General features: G+C 36.6%; 1 protein-coding gene across 1 annotated transcript in view; it reads left to right on the plus strand.

Annotated features, from left to right (window-relative positions):
• The first annotated feature begins 749 nt into the window (after nt 1-749).
• LOC146598194 (E3 ubiquitin-protein ligase parkin-like) overlaps nt 750-15,526 on the plus strand; it is a 122,444-nt gene continuing 107,667 nt past the window's right edge. The window contains exons 1-3 of the mRNA XM_085300768.1: nt 750-765; nt 2,588-2,719; nt 3,513-3,676. Of these exons, the coding sequence (XP_085156894.1) occupies nt 750-765; nt 2,588-2,719; nt 3,513-3,676 (312 nt within the window). The remainder of the gene's footprint in view (nt 766-2,587; nt 2,720-3,512; nt 3,677-15,526) is intronic.

Here is a 15,526-nt window from a genome sequence, read left to right on the forward strand (position 1 = left end):
GTTCCTTACGGACTTTTCATTGAAGGAAATGCTTTGGCTGGGCTGCCACTGTTTCCTTATGACCATAGTACATGCTTCTTTCTGGGATTTATGTTGTTGCTGCATTCTGAGGGACATCATCCAAAGAGAGAAGTCAACAGGAAGAATAAAGAAATATTTATTTCCATGATGTACTTCAGAATGAAAACATTTTAATACACATTTCATGGTACTTGCTCTGCAAAAAGAATGAAAAAAGTCAATACATTAAATTTTTGATGCAGTTTGGGATGAAAACAAATGTCAAAATAGGGAAATTTCCCATAAAGGGAAAGTGAGTTTTTAATTCTAATCAACATTTAATTCTGTGTACTCCTCCACTCTTTGGCTCAATGGGGCAGTAGAGGAATAGCATCTTTTCTCCTCACTTCTCCTGTTTCCCTGAATTAGTAAGACTTGTTACATTCTGCTTAATGGGCTTTAACCTACTATTGCATGCTGTACTGGAATTTGTATATAATATATATTTGATTTCTATTGTGATTTGGAGAGTAGGTAGTATAGCATATATATATATATATATACACACACATATATAAATCATAGTCTTGTTTGTGCCTGAAGGTGTGTCATTTACCCTGCAGTCGTGTGTATTCAGGATTTGTAGTATCAATCTAACGTTTCTTGGGGGAAAGGCATTGCTCAGTACAAAAGCATTTCCTGCCCTTACATGCAGAAGGGAGAACCATCCCTTTGTCACGCTCACAGCAATGACGTGTCCAAGAAGTGAGCCTGTGGTCTTTGAAGAAATCAGTTTCTGCCACTTCAGTCAGAAGTGGCAGACCAAAAAAAAAATCTCTAACTGTATAGGTGCACAGTTGAAAAACATATTCTATTTTGAAAGATTTGACTATTTTGAGAATAATCTTTCTCCTTAATATAGGAGACTTGTCTGGAATCGTCAGATCTGTGAAAAGGAAAAGAGTTTATTTTGTGTATGTGTATACATACAGATGTGTACACATGTATAACTCTTTCTACAAGTGTTCACTTATGCAGTCCTTGCTAATGCTCCCAAACAAGAGAATTGTATTATCTGACTCACTGAATGTAGAACTGAAGGTGTTGTACAGTGACATATACATTAGGTGTCTAAAAGACAGTGAAATATTATTATACCTCTGTTTTCCTTACTCTTTCAGTTATACTCTTTCCTCCATTCAGTAGCATGCTTAAAATGTGTAGACTTAAAGTAAGCTTATCCCCATGTTCACATGTGCTCAGAATTTTGAGACTACCATTTCCTGCACTGTGTGAGGAGAAGACTCTACCTCTTTGAGGAAAATAAAAAYATTTTTATGTTGGAGGGGAGGGGAGTTGTTGATGGTGTACATATATTATGCTTGCAGTGTGTTAGATTTATATTGTCTCTGGAAAATGAGTACTGCTTTACAATTCATTTAAATGCCACTTCACTTGTTTATGCTTCTTTCAACAAACACCCTCCTCTTGCTAGGGCAGTTGATTTAAAGAGTGAATGCAATTGCAAACTTATTCTTACTTCCAAACTTGGAGGCACTGGCTTTTGGAAGACTAAAGAGGAAGAGGATTATTTATTTATTAGGGAGATGTCCAAGGAGTTGTACATCTACATATGTTATGTATGTCTCTCTATATAAATATATATTTAGGTAAAATGAGTAAAAATGTTAATATTTATATGTGCATACACAGCATTTATAAAATTATACTTCCCCCACTGTTTTAATAATATATTTTGTTATTGGCCAAGATAATGTCATTTATAGTTGATCATTTTGAGTGTACCTGGAAAGATGGGAAATCTTCAGTTCCTAGTAGAACTATTTTGTCATGTAATTCCTCCTCTACTCTCCAAATCACAATAAAAATAAAATTTGAGGGTTTTTTGTTTGTTTATTTTGGACAGCTGAAGTGTGAAGCATGAACAGTTCAGTTATTTCCAGGACATCCTTAAAATAAAAGCAAAACCTGTAATGAGAGGTGCTACAGGAAACTCTAACACACTGGAGGGCATATATACAGCACTCCTTCTTACATAGCAGAGTATATTAATATTAAGACGGTACTTTCAAGTCCAAAACTTAAACTATTGTGTAGAACTTTATTGGTATGTAGTCCTGTTGTTTAAATGTTAGCCAGGAATATCAAAATCTGAATGACAGATGTGGAAGTGCAAACATTCACAACAGTCTTTGTTCAGCAAAACAATGGCAATGGTCTCATCAGGTGTATTCAAATATTTTTAAAATATTTAACTCTTTTGAGTGGTCAGGTACACATTGTGCTTGAAAAACCATAAGCACCTCATTTTCAGTTTAAAAAGTAAAATTACTTCTTTAAGCTGCATAAATATTTTTAAGCTTATATTTTTGGCAGTCTGAAAAATTCAAAAGTGTAACATCTTTGGCTAAAACATTGCACTGAGAATGAAAAATAGATTGTTAAGAAGAGTGGTTGTTATAACCAATACGCAGACGGTTACGGTGGCAGGTAGCCACTATCTAATTGATCTCAATGKTTTTTTTTGTTGTTGTTTTTAGCTAATTCCTTAATTTCCTGCCTGTAGGGCTATTGGTTGAAGTAGTCCACTGGGGGCGCGTCTGCTGTTTGTACAGCCTCAGTGATGGATGTGGATGGAATGAGGTTTTTCTGTTTCGTGGCTGTAGCCGCTGTCGTGACTGCGGGCTCAGCGGGCACGGTCGGACCCCTTGTGACAAACAGCTCCAGCCACTGACGAGCACCGAGCTTAGCAGTTTATTTGCCGGGCTTCTCCGGATGTATAAACCAGTTGCTGCGGCTCTAAAAATGATCTGGCTAGCGCAGCGATGATTCTCTGCACTGAGGGTGTATGCCAGCAGGAGTTATGTGCTGCAGAGATTTTAGTGAACTCCAAGGAAGACCACATTCTGCTAGAACGCCCTCAAACGTTTCTGCAAGTGTATGATTTTTCTCTCTGTCATTATTTCCTGTAGAATTAGATCGGTGGGAAACCAGTTCATATGACTGTGCTTTATCGTGTAGCAAGGAATTGTTTTTCCCTTGTATGATTCAGTGCATCTTAGCTCCAGAAAATACCTTAATTTCCTGCATTTGTTACGAGCAGTGGGGAAGAACACAAGGGGCACAGAAAGCATGTGCACCCCACGCCTGCTAAAGTGAAGGCTGAACTGAAAATCTATTGTGCCAATTAAAGGTTGCTTAGACCCTTGCCAAGCTAGGTCTCTTTTTTGGTACTAACTGTTCTTGGTAATTTATAACGCTGTCAAGGGGGAAAACATGTTTTTTGTTTATTGGTCACTAACTGTTCAGTGATGGGAAATCCCRTATGGTTCCTCCTTTCACAATGATATATTGCAGTATTAATAGTTTTTCTCTTAAAATAGTAAGTGCTATTATGCCTGAAACTTAGGGATGAGTAGCCTCTCTTCTGTCACTTTAATATAGACATCCTGCAAAATTCTYGCATTAAAAGATATTTTGTTCTTGGTCAGTGTTTGTCAGGTTCAACTCCAGCCATGGTTTCCCTGTGGAGGTTGATTTGGACACCAGCATCTTCCAGCTCAAGGAGGTGGTTGCCAAGCGACAGGGAGTTCCAGCTGACCAATTGCGCGTGATTTTTGCAGGGAAGGAGCTCAGGAATGACTTGACGCTGCAGGTAAGTCTCCCTTGGTGGTTTYGTTTTTGGACTGCTGCCAGCTCAACTGCTTCTGCCTCTAATGCTGCCAATCTGACATTCATGCCTGAGATCTAATAGAATAAATAGTACCTGGGGATTCCTTGAACTTTACTCCACACTGCTTCATTAATTCTGACCTTCTTAATTATGCATTAAAACAGCAAGCAGGAAGGATAGGGAAAGAGAGTGAATATGAGAGAGCACGAGAGAGAGCTGGCTTAGTGAATAAATGTTTACTGACTACAGAAGCAAGCTATGCACAATTTCTGTATCTGTTCAATTTCTATCTTACTTATTCCATTTGAATTGTAATGAAGAAGGATGTGAATAAATTGCTCCAAATCAGGCTGCACAGTCATCACATTTTACAGAATTTGTAACCCAATTGTGACCCCTGGAGGATAGTTACAGGGCTGCTGCTGTTTTGTGCGCTGTGGGTAAACGCGTGGGTGGAGGCAGAGTACTAGTCCAGAACGACCAGTGAAGGTGCTCTCAATCACTCTACTCGTAATATCTGAAGCCAAGACAGCAGAAGGAGGATGGTATGGAAGAGTGGGTATAAGCTGGTATCTGAATCTTGGTTCCTGAAGGTTAAGTAATAAAAATGCAGAGGGGTGCTCATTTATGGTGAGCAGTAGTAAGCATGGAAAGACATGTTCAAGTATCTCTTCCTTGTCTTTATTACTATTACCAGTGCCTCCACAGTTGCTTAAATCAATGTATTTTTCTCTTACTCTCTTGAGTAGTGTATGTGAATTTGGGAGTACACTTAGACAGACAAGGCATAGTGTAGATAACAGATTTAAGATAGTTGGGGAACTTGGAGAAACATGTCTACTGGCCTCTCAACAGAGCAAACAGTGACATACTGAAATTGCTATCCTTTTACACTAGTATCAAAGAACTACAGATAAAATTTTGTACTGGTTCGAGTGATTGTATGTAGGGTCCCTGTCAGGCTGAACTTGTTTGGATTAACTGGCAGTCATGTTTGAGAAGTATTGCTGTTTTTAGTATAGCTGCTAAGTTTGGGTGCAGAAATTGTATTGACATCCTATCACTATTTCTGCTTGGGTATGATATTTATTGCTTTGTGAAATGCTTTAGGGAGTCTAAGTGCAAAAAAAGTATAGAAATGCAAATTGTTGTCATTCTCGAATGTATCACCTATGGATAGTGTTGATGCACACATTCATGGGGCATGAACTGCAATGTTGTTCTTATGATTATTTTTAGAAATAAAATATATGAATAAAAATGTGAACTGTAAAAGCTGTCAGCTGCTGGGTGCTAGACTTGGGTGTCTGTGTTGCCCTGTCAGAAGTTTCTAAACTGCCTAGTGTTTCCCGGGAAGCTGAGGTTGGTGGTATTGCTGCTGTTTTGATTTGGAATGAAAGACAGACTCTTTGCTTGAGCCCAATGTGACATTTGTAACCAAGTTTGTTTCTGGATGAAACATGCAGTCAATTGCTATGGTAAAAACTGAGTTTTTAAATATACAGGCCTTTTGCTTCATTTAGAGGGRATTTCTCCAGTTCGTTTATTTTCAAAGGCTTATTTACCTAAGTGCAGTCACATTACGAGTGTGTGTGAAATGACGTGATACAATGGAAGTTTGTCAGGAGGCAGAAAGAATTCCAGACTCAAATGATTGTCTGTATGTACATACATGCTGGCAACCTGCAAATAACAATATCACAAATTAGGACTTGGAGTTATTTTTTTAGCCTTAATGGTATCCATGGAGCTGCAACTCACTTGGGCCCACCCTTATCTATATGTGCTTCTCCTCTCAGTTCCTTTCTCATACTTGCCTGAGACATAGTCTGTTTCCTCACTGAACACACCTAATAGTTTTTTTAAAAGATAAACTAGCTGTTATGTCCTTCCTTTTCTCTTATTTCTTTTGACTCATCTGATTTTTCTTTCAAGATCTTGAAGTCTTTGCTTTCAAGTACTGGGCAGAAGCTTTGCCTGCACTCAGTTGTCTCATGCTGAAGACAATTGAGACAGGTATCTAACTGGTATTCTAACTATTTGCTTGTAGGCCTAGAAGGGAACTGTTCCCTAAGATGTCTTCTCCAGTGAAGTCTAATGATTTCAAGTTTGACTTCACATGTGATATCAATATACCTGTTTCTGAGGACTGTATGTGCTGACCACTGCTGGCAAGAGAGGAAAAGCAGAGCATGTTCCAGCAGGTTCTTTGGTTACAGATGGTAAGCAGAAGCCTGAAAAGAGGAACTGGGGAAGTTATGGCTTCTGTTTTGATGAAAATCCATCATCTCTATAGTCAAACTAGACTGTGACAACTCTGTTTCTGGAGGACCTGCCATCCTAATTCGTAAAGATTCAGTCTCAAGTACTTGCTACTGCTAAGCAAAACCTCTTCAAGGAGTTCTTTAACTAACTCTCCTGTGGTTAGAAATGTTTTAATCTGTGTGGACTGCTTCTTTCTGAATATCTATCAGACACCTTCTTTGCATTTCTGGCTGAATATGAAAGTTCAGAGAAATTAAGGAAAAAGGAGGAGAGAGGAAAAGATTTCATTTTAAGTCTATCTTGATCCTGACCTTACAGTGGAGGCCTACCTTTGCCTTTTTACCTTTGAGCTTTGCTTTGCTAAGGGCTTTGTAAAGGGTTTAACAGTGAAATTTATGGCATCTAATGAATTAGATATTTCCTGTGGGCTGCCTTCTTAGTATTTAATCCTATTTCTATTTAACTTGTCTCTGAGGAGGGCAGCTACTTCACTGTTTGAAGACACTTCTGCACTGATATAATCAAGGCAGCTCTCTTTGAGAAGCTTTATATGTCAAAGATTCAAGGACAAAAGTTGGTCTCGTTAACCAGACACGTGTCTCACTCCTGTATCTTTTAGTGGTCTAAGAATGAGCTCCKGTGCCTTATGCTTCTAGTCCAATTAGTAGGGAACTGAACATCTGGGGTCAGTGCTTAGTTTCCATAGTAGCAGGCTCAAGAAATCACCCCTCCACCACTATTCCAGTTGATCCAGAGGTCAGTGGTATTATTGCAGTGCTATGGAAGAAAAAGGTTCAAAAGTAAAAGATCTCAAAGCAGCTGTATCTGTTTCCCATTCCCACCAAAGTATCAAGCTTGTTTAGATTCTTGTTCAGCCAGCTTCTGTACATCTAAGTGTTTCTTTGGACCTAAACATTCGTCATCTCTATCCCACAAAAAAAAATGGTGATCTATAATCCTTGATTATTTTGAGGATCATAATGCTACATGAAGATCCCTGGGATCTTCCAGTTTTCCAGGGGTAGAGAACAGACCTTCTTTCGGTCCCAGTTCCTGGACTGTGTGCTGCAGTTCCCCATCCCTTCTCAAGTGACTTATGGGCCATCAGAACATTTTAGGCAGCACATAGCTTCTTTTTCTGTTGCTAATTATTTCTACAGTTGGTCAAACATATCTTAATGTACATCAAGAAACAAAGACTGTCTCTGTCTCTCCTTCCTTTACCCTTGTTTTGGGAACTGGCTATTTTGGTTCCACCTGAAGCCAAATTACATTGATGTCTCTGCTAAAGTATCAACACTGGTTAAAGCATTCCAGTTCAACCTAAGTCACCTCCCTGTCTCTCCTTGTCATGTTTTAGGAATGATTTTCACTGTACTTTGGCAGGAAGTAGTGTTTGTCCTAGAGCCGTTAAATTAGATCCTTTAAGGTTGGCTTGAAAGCAACTATCTACTAGTACTGAGAAGAAAAAAGSTAGAGGGGCATCCTGGACTTCAGAAATTTAACTCTTGTTCAGTTTCTTACATAAGAAAAGATGGTTGAGCATCTCTCTATCAAGAAATGATCACCTTTTGGAGCTGTGCAGTTCTGTTTAACTATCTCATGTTTTACCTTTCTGAGAGCACTGGACATGCTATCAAATATTTTGGGTTATTTCAGACCAGTGTCATGAGTGAGAGATAGAAGGCAATCTGTTCTTGTCTGTATTTCAAGATGAAAGGGGGTATCTCAAGATGAAACTATTTGTTTTAGACACCAAGTAGCAGAGCTACACTACTATTGTAGGAGGAGACAAGATGTCACCAAATCTGTTTTGGTTTCAATATCCATTCTGTCTCTGTGTGCAAGGATAGTGCCAGCTCCTATAACTTCACTGTCTTTTAGAATAGATTTTCTATATACCTCAATTCTAAGACCAAAAAAGACTTTGATTCATAGATGTAGCTTATCTAATTAGTTTAATCCATTTCATTGGAATGCCAGAATTGCCCTGTGTAGTCAGGTCAGTCAACCATGTTTTATTTGTTAGTATACTGGACCTCAATTTATTGCCTTGAATCTTTGCCTTCTAAAGCAGATAGGAATTTCAAAAGCAGTTTCAGGTGGTATAATCCATACTTCTGTATTAAAGTAGCTTAAATATTGCATTGATTAATATCATCAACAAAGTATCAACTACATTTTTATTCTTGATGTTTAATTAAATGTATTTTACTCTGCTTCTGTATTTGCAGTTTTGTCATTCATTGGTGTACATATCTTTATTGTAGAAATTGGGAAGTGAGTCTGCACAAGAAAAATAGTTAAGAGTTTGGAGTATCTGAGTTCCTGTGTAAGGCAGTTTGGGACTTTTGACTTAAGCTGATAAAACTTGTGTGCTGGTGAAATAGTAACTGTTGACATTTATATTGCGCCTATAATTTCAGAATTAAGCTTACATATAAACAAATTAACTAGCATTTGTTTTCTAGATGTACTCATATTCATGCAGACTGAAAAAGGCGGMATAGATTTTTATTCAGCTGAACCTTTTAAGTTATTTTATTTTATGGCAACTTAGAGTTTTTTGTAAGACTTTTTTTCCTTCTGTTGTCCATAAATAACTTTTGAACTTGTCCAATGTACTGTGTGAGAATTTAGAAGTTGTGGGGAGAACTGATAGTATTGTAGATCATGGGGCATAGGAAAAGCTGAGATAATACCTGGCGTATGGGTTTGGGGTATGGGAAATGTTCCAGGATAACAAACTTCGTTGGATTCATTGCTCACCAAAGAGCTAGATTTGGGCTTGACAGCTACTTCAGGACRCAAAACATAATGCAGCTTTCACTTTCTCATTTTGTTTGGAGAGAGAGCTTTAATGGTAGCTGAAATCTATATAAACAGAAGTGAAGGTGGAATGGACAAACATTAAAGAGAAATTATTATAAGGAATGAAGTGCCAAGCAGAGATTTTAAACAAGTGAGTAGTATGACAGCAACAACAACAGGAAGAAAAAAAAAAAAAAGGACGGAAGTGAAATTTATGTGGAGACATTTAACTTAGTATTTCAGGTAAGTGTTTTCTCCTTGAAAAAAGAGAGGAAGATCAGACATTGATTCAACAGTCCACAAGGGAGATAGGTATCTCAGCTAGTGACTAAGGGGCAAGTAGTGAAATTAAAACCGTACTAAGAAGGATTGGTAATAACTGGATGAAGAATGAGACCTGCAAATTTTGGATCTCATAAGCAGGATTTAGAGCAATAAGCTGCTTCCTAAAAGCACAACAAATGGGGTCACTTTAAGGGTGCTAAATATTCTGAAGAATGATGAAGAGCTCCCTGCTGATTAGTTCACTTTGGAATGAATAGAAGTAATTAATGTATACTGAAAATAAGAATTCTTTCAGGAGGCTGTCATGAGTATATGAGAACAGTAGTAAGATCTCTTCCTTGTCAATCATAAGGACGAAAGAAGAACAGAATCATAGTAGATTTACCAGAGGAATAAAGAGGAAGTAGCTGGGTATATGAAACACTGAAATATTGTAATGAGAGATGACTGCTTAGGAAAATACTGTCCTTGCCTCAAAGAATCACAAAATTTGTTAACAAGTCTTTTGGGTTCAAAATACATAGTATTTGTTGATACCAGTTTTGCTCAATGCATATAATTTGGAATTTACTACTAGTAATAATAGAAGCAGCATAACATTAGTGTAGGCTCTCCCTTTCTTGGAGAGATCAAAATCYCCCTGTGTGAAGAGGCTCTTTGTAAATGATTTGTAGGAGATATTCCCTGCCTTGCAGAGCTTGTTGTGTAAATGAGTAAAGCAGACAAATGATGTGATGAGAATCAGAGCCCTGGCTAGTTCAAAGTCAGTGGCAAAATGGATAGAATTAAGTTTTCTGTTTCCCAGTCCAGTACCATTTCTTTTAGACAGTGTTTCATCTATTAGGTAAACATAGAAAATAGAGTGCTTTGAAACAGAAAAAGGACTAAGCAGGACTTGTTAGCTTTAGCACCCTGCTGCACTGAGACAGTTTTCAAATCAGAGCTGGCTTGCATTTGGCTGGAGCTTAGTCTCCAGCCTTGCAGCACAGGTTTTGAGTGATTTTTGGCTTTGGCTGCACCCATCCATGTAGGTATACTGCTGAAATTGTATATAAATTCAAGAAATAAATAAGCAGAACTAAGAAATACTGTTAAATACTGATGTATAAGCTGATGTGCGTATCTGAAAACAAGAAATAATGCAACAGTAGTAGAAACACAAGTGATGATCTGTACAGAGGAGAAGAAGAAAAGGGGCAGTGGAAAATGGTGCTATAAATAAAAYTAACATGCTGCAATTTCACAGTGGTTTGGAAAGAGTTTGCTTCATTGTGAAACTGTTCCTGAAAAGTGGTATTAGAAGTAGAGAGCAACTGGTTCTACTGAAAGTACTGTCCACTAGTATTCTGTGTAAAGCACAAAGCCAGGGAGAAGACCTTGTGACAATGGAGCTCCGTTTATATCTCTTATGTTTTTCATAAATATTTCAATAGATACATCTTATTGGTCTCATTAACAATGAAAAACTTGTTTAGGAGAAATAGTTATCTGAACAATGGAACATTTTCTTTTATTGGAGAAAGACCTGGTGCACATAAATTTATGTACCTTTCTTACTCCCAAAGTACAGTTTGGTATAATGGAGTTTCCAGAAGTCCTAATACTTTCCTATTTTAGTTTACTGGAGGTACAAAGGAGAAACTGGTGACATGAGAGCAGAGTTTGTTCCTAACTTGCAAAAAAAAAAAAATTCATACACTTGACTTAAACTACAAAGTCATGAACCATAAGAATATTATAGGTATTTTGACCTACACAATAAGTAGTGCCTTTTGTTACATTATACTATTTGACAGATAGGATAGCAAATCACTCAGAGGAACATCTGGGATATTCAGCAATATTGGGGAATTCAGAACAGAGTTAATCCAAGATTTACATGCTTAAACACTGTTTGGAGTGACTTGCTTGAAGATACCCTGACTGAATCAAACGTCCTATGTGGAATTCAGGGGGTAGATACAAATAATAAAAAACAAATAAAAAAAGAAAAAAAAAACAAATTGTGTGTATGTGTTTAAGTTGATATTTTTGGTCAATATTTGATCAGTCTATGGATCTTTTCCTACTTGCAAAGCTGAGATGTGTATTGTATGTCTTCAAATCAGAATATACTAGCTGAAAAATATTTAAAGAATATTGCAGTAATAAGAGAAGTCTAGAGATGCCATCTGTGTTTCTGTGTTGGCAGGTAATATGGACTTTACGAAATGAGTAGGTAATGCTGCAGCCCTCTTGCATTCTTTTGACAGCTTCAGCCTCGCTCTATAAGAGAACAGAGACTCTGAAGTACTGAATAAATTATTTCTAAGACTTGTGGTGAGTGAAAAGTTATATAGCTCTTTGCCCATTATGAGCATGGAAAATAATTGTGTAGTCACATGCATTTTGAACTGAAGTCAGGGTCGCATCCAGCACAAAGCTACAGCTTTCCCACTGCTATTTAAGAGTATACATTCTTTATTAATTGTTCCACTAGATAAAGACCTAAGTGCATTAATAAGTTAGACCTTTGAGCCTAGTTACATAATTGCATTCTGCTTTAAATGCATTACTGTTCTATTCTCTGTATGCTGAGCTTTCCTTGATCTAGGAGACTATGAGGAAGATTCAGAACTACAGTCAAATAAGAAATAAATTATCTTCTAGTAGTTTGGTAACTCCAGAAAGTTAATGGGTCATATTTGAGAGGATTGCAGCATTTAATATGACCTTAATCTTTGCTGGTGCCTTCTGGATTGTGTTGCCATTAATTACATGTTTTAGTCTGCACCAGTATTTGGGGAGGAAATATGATGATGGTAGGATTTTTTTTTTTTTTCTGACTCTCTCAGCAATATCCACTCTCTACAAGTTTGCATTTAATTCCTAGAGGTATCTGGGTTCAGGTACCCAGATGAATTCCTTATTGTCTACTAAATCTGGTTCATGGTCCACTAGAATAAGGTTCATGGTACCGTTATTCTTGTAGGAGACTTGCTGGCTCATATTATTTYTGAATGATCTACATAGCTCTTTTGCCATCACTTCTAGATTTCTGAATGTGAATTTCTTTTGTCTTTCCTTTCCACTTTTATTGATAGTTTCAGTAATCTGGGAGACTATTGAAATAATTTCCATGGCAACGATGGTTGTTATTCTGTATATAAGAACAGGCTGAGGCAGCAGATGATTTTTTTTTTTTAATGCAGCTAAAATTCAGTACACTGAAACCATTAAGTGAATTTTAGGAAATCGATTTATGGAAGAGCAGTTGCTTCATGTGGTACTGTATTTGAAACAAATACAGTATGTTAATAAGAAACTCCTTCTGCAAGCCCCTATAGTTCTTCAAAGCCTACATAAGGTTTCAGAATGAAATTATTTTGAAAACTCTACGAATATTAAATGTGATTTTGCCTTCTGTCTGGCTCCTTGTGTTAGGCAAGAACTTGTTGCATCTTTCTTCCTCATTGTGAGTATGTCTGATTCATACGGTTATTACAGTGTTCTTCACTTTCTGATTCTGACCCTGCTTTAGATTGCAGGAAGGAAAAATGTATGAGATAAATCTTCAAAGGGCTGTTGGAGTGGTAGTGAGTGGTAACTTAGGAGTTTGTAAATCTTGACAGTAAAAGAAAGGTCAGCCCACATCTTTCTTTCATCACCTTTCTAAATGACTGTGATTAAAAAGTGTTTAGCATATTACACACTATTAAAAAAAAAAACTATAGGCAAATTAACAGAAGTTCAAGGGGAGGAGGGACATTTCCATCCTTCCATTTTCCTCAAAAGAAAAGCATATTTATTATGCTGGTAGACTAGATATGTAAGGAAGGGTCGAAAGAGATTATGTATTTTCCAATTTGTAACTAAAATAGAAGCAATAATTGACAAATAYTTGAATCATTAAAAACAAGCAAGCATAGAATTTACATAACACTTTACACTATAAAAATACAGGATTAAGAAATAGGAAATTAGGCAGAATATCTGTAAAATATTTTTAAACAGTGAAAATTCTGTGTCTGGAAAATAACATCATAAAGGAAGGGACGGAAACTTTAGGGTTGTAAAAGCCTTTTAAAATAGCAAGTAACATACCAGTGGAAGTCTGTTTCATCAATAGAAAGGTGGAATGGAGTCCCTTGCAATTGCAACTTCTCTATTTCAGTCTAGTCCCATTTTACTTACATAAATTTTTACTGATTTGATAGTCCTGAATATCCTCTGTAATACATTCATACTTGCAACTGTTGAGGTCATGCAGCCATTCAATAAATCTTGTTCTTCTTTCTTTTTTATTTATACTTTTCAAGCTTTCTAGGAGCTTTTTTATGTATTTGAAAAGCCTACTGAAGAAATAAGTGTACTGCTTTTTTTTTTTAAAAAAATGAGTAGGACGATATAGCTATACAACTTTGTCTCCTCATTTAGACTAAATAAAAATCATTAAGAGTACCCAAGCAATTAAATACTCTTCCCTTTCTTATTTAGAGCAAGATGGCAGGGTTTTTCTATTTTGTTTTGTTTTTCGGGTAAAAGATTAGCTCTTTGTTTTAGTGAAAATTTTGCCATTGGCTTTCCTGGAACTATCATTTTCTCCCTCGCTTGCTCTCTGTTACACACACACATGTGTGCACACCCATACTCCTTACCCTACTAGAGCCAACACCTCAGCTAATGTAAAATGCTATACCACCATCAATAGAAATATGCATGTGCCTCCTGTTCTTGCTCAATCCAGATTCCAACCCTATTCCCAGGTGAATTATTAGTGTTTCCCTCACTTCTACTGCTTTTTTTGGTCACCTGTAGTTCAAGTGATTTTTTTTTTTTYCAGTCTCCATTTCAGCCTCTCGCAATCAGTTCTGTTTCTTTAAAATCTGGATTCCATCCAATATCTGTTGCTCATCGCAGTGTTAAACCAGCTTCCCAGAGCAATTGTTCTTTCTAATCTTTCCTTTTCCAGGCTTTTGAAATAAGAGGGGGAGAAAAAAGAGAAAAATAAGTTGTCTTGCAAATCTGCTGTATCTGCCACTAACCTGGCATTTTCTGCTACTTACAGTTTGTCTCATACAGACGATCTGTTTCTGTATTACCTCTTGACCTCGTTTTGTAATCTTATATCTAATCAAGAAGCTGCCAGATCTGTAGGACTGTGTAGAGCTCCATGATATTCTATAGGTAGTGAAGGGGATCTTGTGGGAAATCTGGGAAGAACTCTCATCCAAGACAGCTGTGCTCCTACAGGAACACAGTCAGCTCCTCTTGTGAGAAAGATGACCTCAGAAGAAGTGTAGGTGTGACTGAGGTGCTATAGGACAGCTGAATTTGTATAGTTTATCCATTAAGCCTACTGAGAATTCAAGCTTTTTTTTTATGTACTTGTCTTACGTCTTATATCCTATTTCATGAGATGTTGGATCTCATGCACATTAATATAACCAATTTGTATGTGTATGTCTGATAGTGTACAAAATGATTACATTATTTCAGGTAATTTTAAGAAGGTATGTAAATATTAGTAATATTTTAGTTGTTGAGGTTATGCGTCTCATGAAAAGACATATATATGATACCAAAGTTTGTAGCTTAATGGGAGAAGTGATATAAAAAAAAGATACCAATAATGAAACATCTTTAAACTTCAAAAACATTTCCAAAGCAGTTTTTTTCCCATTAACTATTTGACATAAAAATGTATTATGGAGACATATAAAAGTTTTATTGTCACACATTTGAGATGCATGATACAACATAGCTCTCTGACTTTATGATTTGTTTCCTATAAAACTCATCTCAAACTATCCAATAAAATATTTTTTACCATATTACCTTATCTTTTTCTTTACAATATTAATTTATTCATTTGTGTCTTACACAGTATGCAGCATTCTGTCAATCTAAACCAGATACATTTATGCAGGTATATTTAAGCACAGAAAAAATAGCTGCTTGCCTTTTTCACTAATGTTATTTAACCTTTACTTGAACATTATCTTCATTATCCTAGACAGCAATTTTGGGTCTTTATTTGCCTTTTAATGGTATAAGCAGCATGTCTATTACTGGAGCTTAAAGGCAGGTAATTTGAGGTGTCTGAGCTTCAGGAAGGGAAGAATCAATCCAATTTTAAATTATCTTAATGTTTCTACTATTAGCATTTTATGGTAAGAATATCTCAATGCGTTATAGTTGACAATAAATAAAAATGGCTGACTGGATATATATGGTTAAAAACCTTAGTCTTCACCAAAGTTTTACTTTTTGTTTATAAATCATGAAAACTGTAGTGCCTTTCTTCTGAATGTGTTAAGAGATTCGTGTTCATAATTACTAGAATTTTTATTTCTGGGCAGCAAGTCATAGCAAAAACTTCTCAATTTTCTCAAGTGAAAATGAACTCTTAAATTTTGTGTTGTCATGGGAAGACTCAGTACATTTCACTGTGACAAACATAGAGGAAAAGTGATGTAGCAGAGCAGCAGA

The sequence above is a fragment of the Rhea americana genome, unplaced genomic scaffold (genome assembly GCF_003343005.1).
Source record: "Rhea americana isolate MKP2758 unplaced genomic scaffold, rheAme1 scaffold_169, whole genome shotgun sequence".
NCBI lineage: Eukaryota > Metazoa > Chordata > Aves > Rheiformes > Rheidae > Rhea > Rhea americana.